The 12,417-nt window shown below is 36.3% G+C and overlaps 1 protein-coding gene across 2 annotated transcripts in view; it reads right to left on the minus strand.

Moving 5' to 3' along the window:
* LOC149775128 (leukocyte receptor cluster member 1 homolog) overlaps positions 1 to 7,593 on the minus strand; it is a 37,209-nt gene extending 29,616 nt beyond the window's left edge. For both annotated transcript variants that reach the window (XM_089942992.1, XM_089942991.1), the window contains exons 1-2: positions 7,470 to 7,593; positions 213 to 312 (exon numbers count right to left, since the gene is read on the minus strand). In XM_089942992.1, the coding sequence (XP_089799118.1) occupies positions 213 to 312; positions 7,470 to 7,492 (123 nt within the window). In that variant the 5' untranslated portion in view covers positions 7,493 to 7,593. The remainder of the gene's footprint in view (positions 1 to 212; positions 313 to 7,469) is intronic.
* Between the last annotated feature and the right edge of the window lie 4,824 nt (positions 7,594 to 12,417).

Genomic DNA, 12,417 nt, shown 5'->3' on the forward strand with positions numbered 1-12,417 from the left:
TTTGCATTTAGTGGTGACTTAAATAATGCATACAATCTTCATTAAAGCAAACCAACTACAGGGCAAAAGTGATATTGAGATAAATGGGTAGTACTGTATTATGAAAATGGCGACATTTTTTGAAAACTGGAAATAAAATACTGAGGCTGAATATTTATTAATGATAGTACAATCCCTGTGAACATAAATTTAGTGCATATTCCTTAGCCTACCGCTAATGCAATTTTTCTCTGTCGTTCTTTTTCTTCTTCTGCAGCCTTCTCTTCATCTCGACGAACTCGCTCAATATTTTTCTTGTTCCTGACATGCCAACTGAAAAAACAATGATATACTGTGTATATCACTGATTAAATATCATCCCAAATATCAATGACAAAATATCATCTCTACCAGAAAATATACAGAATAGTCATTTCTTACAAGAGGGAATAATTATTTTAAAGTTGATAGAATAACTTATCACACAAAATGCAACTGATATATTGAAACTGAATGAAATGAAGCATACATTAGTATCAAATAAATTATAATCATATTGACTTTGATGGTATATTGATTTACTGATGATAACATTCAACCACATTACAAAAATATACAAGATAAACTTTTTAATTGTAATTTGTAATAGTCCTGCAAATTCTGAAGAAAATAAAATGGAAAAATCAGCTTCCATAACCTGAAACTACTTGCTTTGCTATTAGTGATAACACATCACTGAATTGTTGTGACATCAATATTATTATTATATTATAACAACCACAGTAATGACACATGATTGAATCACTGACATTAATAAGTTATTATATTAAAACAGCAACAGAAATGACACAACACTGAATAATTTTGATATTAATATGGTTATTTGTATATTATAACAACCACGGTAATGACATATCATTGAATCACTGACGTTGTTGTTGTGGGGTTTTAACGCCATTTCTTAGCACACGATAGGCTATGCATTACGGCCAGTATTAATGGTGGAGGAAGAACCCTGGAAAACCCCGGGAAGAACCACTGACCCACGAGAGAATCACTGACATCAACAAATTATGTTATAACAACCACAGTAATGACACATCAATGGATCACTGACATCAACTGAGGTCTAGCTAGGATTTTAAAACTAGGAGTCCAGGACTCCCATTTTGGTAAAAATAGGAGTCCCACCATCAAAAGTTGCAGTTCCTTCTTTCCTACAGAATCAACAGACGTAATGTGCATCTAGTTTTAGATGGAGAGGTTTTTGTAATATAATCACTCACTTTAATATAGCTTCATTACAACAGTCCATTGACAGGATTGCAAATTTATGGTTTATTTATTTTTCTACTTCCTTGTAGTAATTTTAGGCAATGGTTAAGTAGTATCTGATTTGCCATTTTTCCCCCGTATTTTCTCAAATACGTGTCAAGTCAGAAAACAGCTTAGACCTTAAAGCACATCTCGCTAATTCCACAACATAGCATTGTCCCATATGTTTCTGACCTACATAATTTGCATTTTAAAGTTAAATCTTTAATAAAATAATACCTTGGCTTTGCTTTCAATGATTTGTATATTTTCCTGAAAATATTTGCCTGATGATTTACGAAAACAGACAATCTAATAAACTGGTACATCCCAGACTTAGTGAAGTCTGACATTATATCCCGTTAGGCCTACTGGTTCACTTAGTTTCAAACTAATTCTGTGATGAAACAGTGTACAAGGGGCAGTTAACATATATCCAGATTACCGATTCTGATCTTAAAACACATGTTTGTATGTTTTATCATCAAAGGATATCATGCAGGAAAATGATATTTGCTACCTTACTCGGAAAAGGGTTAATGGTCAATCAGCTATCAAAATACAATGCTTGTGAATGGGCAAGAGTTTGTCAACATAACTAATATCAAAACTAGGCCTAGCTAATGATGTCTTGATGAATACATTTCACTACAACACTAGAAATAACCAGGCTAAGGCAAGGGGAATTTTTAAAAAAGCATGGTCAATCAATGTACCTCTTAAATAGCTCTTGTTCGTCCATCAGAGTGATACCGAATTTTTCAATCTAAGTAAGGACTTATTCCAAACACTAAGCTAGGCATCACACACTTTCTTACACATAGCTAATGTCCTATCCGAACTATCAATTCTAGCAGCTTTAGCACTCTTCTGAATCTCGTTACAATCTTCGCAAGTTTGCCGTTTAACCCCAAAATACTTTTCCAAATGGCATTTTGTCTAAGCCTCAACATGTCTTGATTCTGAGGTCACGTGCACTACTTATTCCGATACATTCAGAAATGAACACAATAATGAAAGCTAAAGTTGTTTATTTGATGTACTTTTATAAATGACTGCAGGTACATCTCGGGGTCTTTCTGACTCTAAATTCAATCACTGTAAATCTTTATGACTCTGAGTGCGTACGGAGGACTCCTGCCTCAGTAATTTTCTGCATCCCAGATAAAAAATTGGCATCCAAATACGCATAATTAAGTGTTTCCGAGATCTCTGCATCAGTAAGGTTGAGATGTTATAACAACCACAGTAATGACACATCAATGAATCACCGACATCAACACCGTTATATCACCGACATCAACACCGTTATGATGAAATAACAACCACAGTAATGACACATCAATGAATCACTGATATTAACAAGGTTATTATGATGTTATAACAACCACAGTAATGACACATCAATGAATCACTGACATCAACAAGGTTATGATGAAATAACAACCACAGTAATGACACATCAATGAATCACTGATATTAACAAGGTTATTATGATGTTATAACAACCACAGTAATGACACATCATTGAATCACTGACATCAACCTGATTATGATGTTATAACAACCACAGTAATGACACATCAATGAATCACTGACATCAACCTGATTATGATGTTATAACAACCACAGTTACGATACATCATTGAATCATTATGACATCAATAAGGTTATTATAATGTAACAGGCCTGCGGGCAATTATGATACATCACTGAATCATTATGACATCAATAAGGTTATTATAATGTAACTGGCCAGTGGGCAGTTTAAACTGCTGGGTCTATTCTACAGCTTCAAAAATTTGGGGTAAAACTTCCCCATAAGTGGGAGGAATCTTCCAAATCCAGATTTAAATGGTCAAGAAATGGTCACCTGAATACTCTGTCCATAAAAATGACGACAAAGTCTAAAAATGAATAGTGGCTACCTTAATTTTTGTCTAGATTGCTCAGTAACAAGTAACAATATCACTAAATATAGGTTCATTGTGTAGTAGAATGATTCCTCCAATAATTTATCCCCAATTTTCACATGCCCTCTGCCATTTTAATAAGGGAGATTTTCTTTTTTTAGAACAGAGATGGGGGAGCAGTTGTACATCAGAACAGTAGCTATGAATAGACCCCATATGGTATGTATAAATAGACCCCATATATTATACTTGAATATACTCCATATAGTATGTGTAAATAGACCCAATATTTTATGCTTGAATAGAAACCCCCATAGTATACTTGAATATACCCCATATAGTATGTATCAATAGACCCCATATATTATACTTGAATATACTCCATATAGTATGTGTAAACAGACCCAATATTTTATGCTTGAATAGAAACCCCCATAATATACTTGAATATACCCCATATAGTATGTATCAATAGACCCCATATATTATACTTGAATATACCCCATATAGTATGTGTAAACAGAACCCATATTTTATGCTTGAATATATCCCATATAGTATGTGTAAACAGAACCCATATTTTATGCTTGAATAGACCCCACATAGTATACTTGAATATACCCCATATAATATGTATGAATAGACCCCATATATTATACTTGAATAGATCCCATATAGTATGTATGAATAGACCCCATATATTGTACCTGAATAGACTACATATAGTACATATAGTATGTATGAATAGACCCACTATAGTATGCTTGAATAGACCCCATATATTATACCTGAATAGACTCCATATAGTATGTATGAATAGATCCCATATATTATGTATGAATAGATCCCATATAGTATGTATGAATAGATCCTATATAGTATGTATGAATAGATCTCATATAGTATGTATGAATATACCCCAAATATTATGCTTGAATAGACCCCATACAGTATACTTGACCAGGCCCCAGTAATCTTGAACAAATGTGATTGCAATAAAATAAAAAAACTTTTAATTAATAAAGATACAATTAACAATAGTTTATTGTCATTAATGACAATGTGGCAGCAATCTTGTGTTATGAATATCAGACTATGTCATAAATTACATGTAGAACAACAGACATATTATCACGATGAAAAATCTAAATGTCCAACAATTTAAAATCTTGCCACATTCAGTTGATAAAATATTTTTAATAACTAGATATTCTCAGAGTTTCACATTACTAAATTGCAAAATGTCACTTACTTGTGGTAAGTGCTTGATTATGGCCACATATCAAGGACTCAGTCATTTACATGATCAGACTGAGCTTTAGTTTCACAAATATTACAATATGTAGTGTTATAGGTTTCCTTACTGCTCACAGCCAATGAAAGTATTATTTTCATGCACTCACTAAATTTCATGGGCATACAGATTCAATTTTAAAATTATTTTTACAACAAAAATAACATCGTCTTGGACCAAAAATAGTTACTCTTTCCACTGAGCAGAAATTGCCACCATTTTGAGAGTCTCAATGAAACTATAGACTGCCCAACTATGGTCAGTTTGTTTTCTCTTTCAATTCTTTTGCCATTTTCTGAAAACTAGGTTACTGATTTGGATGTCCTCTCAGACTTTTTCCCAGTACAAGCATGGAGTAATAAGGGTGTAATTTGCCATCCAAGACCGTACTGGGATATATTGTGCAATAAAATTGATTGTACTGCATTATGAATACATATATATTGCTATTAAGCTGACCATTTTGAAAACTCGTGTAATTCCAACTATAAGCAAGCTGACCTCGCAAATTTGTATTATAATAAAATATATTTTTTCAGCTGTGGCAGCAATCAAGACCAAAAAGATCAAAATAAGCTGGTAGATAATAATAATAATAATGATAATAATAATGATAATAATGAGGACTTTGTATAGCCCCTAATTTCTAGAAGCTCTAAGCGTTTTTAAACATTAGACAACACCTATAAGATAAAAAACATATATAATGATCTGATTACAAACACAAACACCATGAAATTAGAAAACATAAAAAAAACATCATGCTGAGAATATTTAAGGTAGGAAACATTATTAGGTCTTTAAGTTTGATCTTGCAGTCGAAATAAGTGAGTTTTGAGAGCCCTCTTGAATGGGATAACTGTCTTTGTGTCTAAGTTCAGTGGGCCATTCATTCCACGTTGCTGGACCCTGGTATGCAAAAGAACGCTGTCCATATGACTTTGTTTTCATAGTTAGAATAATGAGTATACGATTGCCAGAAGAGGAGCATAAGTATCTTGCTGGTGTGTACACATGGGTGATGTCAGATAGGTATGTTGGACTAGAGTCCGAGAGTGAAACGTAGCACAGAGAACAAATTTTGTATTTAATTCTGGATCAAATGTATAGCCAGTGTAGGGTACAGAGCAGCAGGGAGGTGTGCTCTGATCGTGGTACTCTAAGTATGATCCGAGCAGCTGTGTTTTGAACTTTTTGAAGTTTCTGGAGTAGATATTGAGATGAACCAGACAGAATTGAGTTACAATAGTCCAGTCTTGAAAATACTAATGAACACACAAGTGTTTTAGTGGCATAGATTGAAAGATATTTGCAAATTGAGTTGATGCATCTCAGCTCAAGATATGCAGCCTTGCATATGTTCATGACATGTTGGTGCAATGTGAGAGTACTGTCCAGAGTAACACCTAGGTTTTGTACTGATTGTGTAAATTTAATGTTGGTGTTGCTGATATTTATTGTTTGAGCTAAAGGATGCAGATCATTCATCTGCAGCTTGTTACATGTCATCCATGATTTCACATCAGAAATGTACCTCTCTACACCTTGGATGCTAGCATCAACTTCAGTTGGGTGGCTAGATTTGTATATCTGGATGTCATCAGCGTACAATTGGTGAGATGCTGGATGATGATCTATGACACTTGAGAGCAGCTGAGTGTACAGAATGAAGAGAACAGGTCCAAGAACAGACCCCTGTGGAACACCACAACATAGATCAACTGGGCTGGAGTGTATTCCATTTGCAGATACATATTGTGTCCTGTTGACCAAGTAGGACTTGAACCACAGTAAGGCTGTATCATGAATGCCAAATATATGCTGGAGACGGTGATGTAATATATCATGGTCTATTGTGTCAAATGCTGCAGACAAATCAAGGAGGGGGAGGATTGTAATCTTTCCGCTATCCAACGCAGAGAGACTGTCATTAACTATTTTAAGAAGAGTATTTTTAGTACTGTGGCAAGGGCGATATGCAGATTGTACATTGCTAAAGAGACTGTTTGAATTCAGATGAGATACAAGCTGGGATAGAACAACCTTTTCTAAGATTTTTTATATGAATGGGAGATTAGAAACTGGGCAGTAGTTCTTTAAATCGTTATGGTCTAGTAATGGTTTCTTCAGCAGAGGCTTTACAATGGCAGTTTTGAAAAATTATGGGAATTGCCCCGGATGAGAGAGAGGTATTAATAATATAAGTTAATGAAGGCAATACTGGATCTAAGCACTCAATCAGCAGTGATGTTGGAATTCGATCAAGTTCACATGACTTTAATGCACTCTTCATCAGGATTCTACGTACAAAATCCATAGAGACAGGTTCAAATGCTGCTAATGGTTGCCACTCAAATTCTGTATCCCAACTGTATGGTGACAACGAGTCAATTGAAATTGTGGTGTCAAGCTTATCTCTAATGGTTTATACTTTGTCACAGAAGAAATCTGCAAACATGTCCAGAAGGTCGACTGGAGAGAAGGTAGTTGGAGGTGGTGTAGATTTGTTCCTTGACATTAGCTTGTTAGTAATCTCGAACAGCTCTTTGCAGCTGGAACTTTCCATGGTCTTAGTAGTGTAGTGGGCTGATTTCGCTGTATGGACTATATTTGTGCCATTCTTCTTAGCGGCTTCATAAGAGTTGCTTGTGAATATTGAGTCTGGTGGAAAGCCAAAGCCTCTCTCAGACTATCTTTTTGTACTCGGATATCTAGCGCAAAGTATATGAAATATTTCTTATTTTAAATCATGTTAAAACTCTTTTAATTATCCTATATAGCATAAATAAATCTGATTACCACAGTAATGAAGACCTAGATTGAAAATTACGTCCTTGAAAATTTACCCTCGAAAATAGATGACGACTTATAAAAGCTGTAACTAAAAGAATAATAACACAAATTTCACTCAAAGAATCAATCAAATACAGTTTAAAACTACGCAAGTAAAATGTTCAAGACTATAATACCTTTTCTTTGGTAAAATATTCATTTTAATCTGAGTATGTTGTTAAGAAAAAATAGTCTGACATCAAAAATACGTTCAGCTTGACGATTCAAGTATATCAGGCGCTTGGTACCGCTGAAATCTTCTTCCAGAAAAGGGTCAAAGGTGAACAAAACTAGGCACCTTTTGATTGGTCGAATTCGAGACATTCTTATAGTTGCGACTGGTTCTAACAAATCAACTTGTACGTGTACCATTCTGGTATTGGCTATAGACACGGCTATCTGCTTATGTACTTAGCTGACAACTATGTTCACGGTATATTTATTTTGAATTCGATATACAGGGCGGACGTGTATGTAATTTGCCTTATGCTATATGCACAATGATATGTACATTATCATTAAAATGTAAAGTATCATGTATCACATTTGTATTTCGTAGTCTTATTTTTATTACAAGCACAGAAATAAACGACATTGTGAATGGTCGTATGTAATACTGAGATCGAATTTCACGTCCGAAGATCCAGAATGGCATCGAGTAAGAAAGAACTAAGGCAAGGAAAAAAAATGATAATGTCTAAATAAAGAAATGTTGGTAAATGATAAGAAAGGTGTGAATTTTCAAAACCTTGAATAGTTTCCATCAGACTGGTGCTTGTTGACTAATAAATAAAAAATTAAAATATAGTATTATCAAGTGATTATTATTAGTGATTATTATAATTATTATTTTGAATATGAACATGTTCAAATAATGCTTAAAGACCTGTTTTTTCTAGTTCTGTCCTTTTGAATGATGAAAATAATTGTAGTGTTCTGCACTAATGATTTTTCATGTTATAAGATGCATTTATTTTCCTCATTTGTCACAATGAAGTCTGATGGGAAAGTTACACCATAAAAAAAGTAGATTGATTAATGACTTAATGATACAAGTCAGAGATTTGTAATTAATGACTTCATGATACAAGTCAGAGACATGTAATTAATGGCTTAATGATATAAGTCAGAGACTTTTAATTAATGGCTTAATTAAAGAAGTCAGAGACATGTAATTAATGACTTCATCAGCAGCAGAGGGGCTGTACAGACCGAAACTTTTTGCACAATAAACCCCTCCAGGAAACTATTCCTCGATAGAGGGCTTATTTCGACGAAATAAACCCTTCTATTCAGAATACAGGACAAAAAAAAATGTCCCCCGAAAACTCGAAGAGTTTCCAGGGACAAACTCGTTGAGTTTGCACTGACAACTTGGGTTACTTCAATAAATCTGAAACAGTTTCCGTGGCGGGGTCGTTATTGAAAAATCCATGGGTCGGGTCCATCCCCTCTGCTCCTCTGGGAAATGAGTTTCCAAGGAAAAACATTTTTATGTTGCAAATAGTGTATCAAGTCCAATACGGTATCTTGTTCTGGGATCGTGTAAATTTATTGTCACAAATCCGTGAGGTTTTCTTTGAGCATGACTGAAGAAATTTTTAAATTTATTTAAATCCATATCGCCACCACACCAGGTTTGATGAATATTTCTCAGTGTATGTGTATCAACTCCATTGAATATCGCAAGAAGATTACAATTATCCCTGATTACTTTAGGAATTTGTGTATAACGCTGAGTAACATAAATCACATCAGTGTTTTTGTGACGTCCCCGGGAAAATATTCTTGCGGGATTTTTTTGCTTGTCCAACATAACATCATCATACACTACTAGGTTGTTAATTGATTCATCAAGATCCTCGACGCTGGGGGCTTCTTCGATATCAGTGATAAATTCAACAACATCCTCACCGTCTTTACTCAGCGCGCTTGCACTCTCATTAAAATCTTTTATAACGTTATAGCATCGTTGATCATCTACAGATGGAGCTATCAAATACAGTTTATCCCATTTCATCCACTTCATTATCAAGTTCAGCAACAGCTGTGTTTTACCTGAACCGGATGGCCCAATTATAATCGCGCGGATAGAGTTTGGTAGCACTGAATTATGCTTAACTGGCTCTTTCTTTTTTGTCGCAGAAAAATCTGTAATTTCCATTTGTATATAAAGAATAATAATTATGGATCTATATTGTGTGAAGTGTAAGGCACGAACCCCTACGAATGATCTAACAACCATTACAACAAAAAATAACAGACAAGCACTTTCTGGTAAGTGTACGCGATGTGGCACAAAAAAATTTAGATTTCAAAAAAAAAGCGAGAATTTAGCGGAGGTGACATTGCAGCCAAACTTGGAAAGCTCCCCGGAACTCCCTGGGCAAAGTATCCCGGAGAAAAACATCTCCCAGGATACAATTACTGCGGTCCAGGGACCCGACTAGATATCAGACTTGATGAACAATCTAAACCAAAACCGGGAGAGTATCCGATAAACGCTATCGACGCAGCGTGTCACATACATGATGTTGCTTATCGAAGTAAAGATCTACAAGACAGGCATATCGCGGATGTGAAATTAATTCATGCACTAAGCGCCATAAAAAATAAATCATTTAAGGAGTCACTCGCTAATTGGTTAGTAAGATCAGCGATGAAATCTAAATTAGTATTAGGCGCTGGATAATTAAATAAAAATGCAAGCGATTTATTATTCCCCAATCGGATACTGGAGAGGTAACTCAGCAATTAATAAACTCGCCAACGCGGCATCAGTAACACGCGAGGTTGCCAAAAATTGGCTATCAAAACAAGCAATATGGCAAATCTACTTACCACCACCTCGACAAATCAACTTTGCACATTTTGATGTTAGTGTGCCCAATGAAGTTCATCAGGCTGACATACTATTCCTGCCTCATGATACTGTCCGTAGAAAAATATACAAATACGCGCTAACAGTAGTTGATGTTGCCAGTAGATACAAAGAAGCAGAACCGTTAGCGACTAAAACAGCGTCCGAAGTCGCCTCTGCGTTTAAACGAATTTATCAACGAGGACCTCTAAACTGGCCACGATTATTACAAGTTGATCCTGGCAAGGAATTTCAGGGCGCGGTGTCATCACTGACAAAGCAGCATAACGTTACCATACGACGAGGACATACTGAAATTCATCGGGATCAGGCAATTGTTGAGCGATTTAATAGAACACTCGCTGAGAGATTATTCGGATACCAGTACGCGAGGGAATTCATTTACGATACGAGATCTCGTGAATGGGTTGCAAGATTGCCAAACGTGATAGCCGCACTGAATAATGAAATTACCAGAACAACAAACATGAGACCTGTAAATGCAATCACAAAAAAATATATACCCCGCGTCAGTGAACGCGGACAACAGCAACAAAATGTTTCAACGCAGCCAGGGACGCTAGCGTCCCCACTGCTGGGTAATGTCACCGTTAGGTATTTATACGAACCAGGCGAACTAGAAGGAGGAAAAAAAAGAGCAACCGATCCCACATGGAGTGTTACTACACATAAGATATCCAGCATAACCAGATCAACTGGGAGAAACGCAATCTACAGATTAGATTCGACTGCTCCTCAACGCGGATTTAAACGCGAGCAACTTCAGGTGATTCCCGAGGATACACAATTACCACCCCGATCACTAAAGTGATCCGCACTGAAGTGATTCAATCATTTAAATAACTGCAGCAACACCTCTGCGTCGGTTACACTCAAGACAGGTCAACATCACATTTTCACGTGTATGACCGCGACTGCTATCTATTCTATCTACGGTGAATTGCCTTGGGTCGTTTTTCGAATACTGCCACAGCAATAAACAATTACAACTCGCACAGTGATTATTCTGCTGTTGTTGTAATTGTATTACAAATTCAACATCCAAACTTTGTTTGGGATCAAACTCTCTACCATTTTTTTTGTCGCTCTGTTTGTAACCGGCTAATTTCTTTCTTATTGTGTCATCAGCGATTGAGCTGTCGTTGACAACATCATCTAATACAATTCTTCGTAACTGACCTATCCTTCTTACTCTTGACACGGCTAAATAAACTAAATTTGACCACTCGATGCGATCATCAACAATCCAAACTGTTGTATCTGAAATAGTTAGTCCCTGCGAACTGTGGATGGTCATAGCGTATCCTAGCGTCCACGGGGATTTGCTCATTTTCAGTGCCTGTTCAACAGCATCAACATCAACTGTGACAATATCATTTAATACTAAATTCTGTTTCTCCGGACCCGACGCAGTCAGGCGCCCTGGAATATCAACATCAATATTCTGCAATCGCGTATCAGCTGGTCTATAACACAACGGCACTGGCAACATGGGAAATTTCTTCTGATGTAACTGAAATAACCGCTGCTGAAGTGTGTCCCTGACTATCTTTCTACTTGCCACAATTAAATCACCTGGTTTCCACGTTTCCCAAAAGTCGCTCAGCGAAGTCTCTGGAATTATTTCACGCATTATCTCACACTGGACTTTATTGGTTTGTAGCCTGATCAGTGCCTTAAACTCTTTCAGCGTTTCATCGAGTGCTCTAACATCGTTAGTTATTTCCTCATAATAATCTACAAAAGTTTTCAGCCACTCGTGTGGAGATTCACCTGTAAATGGGGGTGGTTGACCATGATCGCCGCACATCACCACTGCGGTATTTTTCTTTAGCAGCCAATCCAGAAACTGTTTTAATGTATCCAACGGCACAGTGTCTATCTCATCCCAGATGATTTTCTCGGGAATATATTTCGTTCCCATTCGTTCAGGTGTCCACGTGCCGCCGCTGTATTTGAAAAAACTGTGATACGTGCACGCGTTAACATCCCGTTGTCTCATCTCCCTGGCAAGTCTGTGTGTGGGTGTTAGCACAATCATGTCAGAGTTTCTAAATAATTCAATCGCTCGAGTTGTTTTACCAGAACCACCAGGACCGTTCAGATAAACTGTTTTGTGTCTTGTAACAGGATCGTACACCGGCGGCAACAACGAAGTTGCCCCCGACGAAACCATCGAAGATATTTCTGCGCTGCGATACTCA

Source organism: Sinohyriopsis cumingii, chromosome 19, assembly GCF_028554795.1.
Source record: "Sinohyriopsis cumingii isolate HCF-2022 chromosome 19, ASM2855479v2, whole genome shotgun sequence".
Classification (NCBI taxonomy): Eukaryota; Metazoa; Mollusca; class Bivalvia; order Unionida; family Unionidae; genus Sinohyriopsis; species Sinohyriopsis cumingii.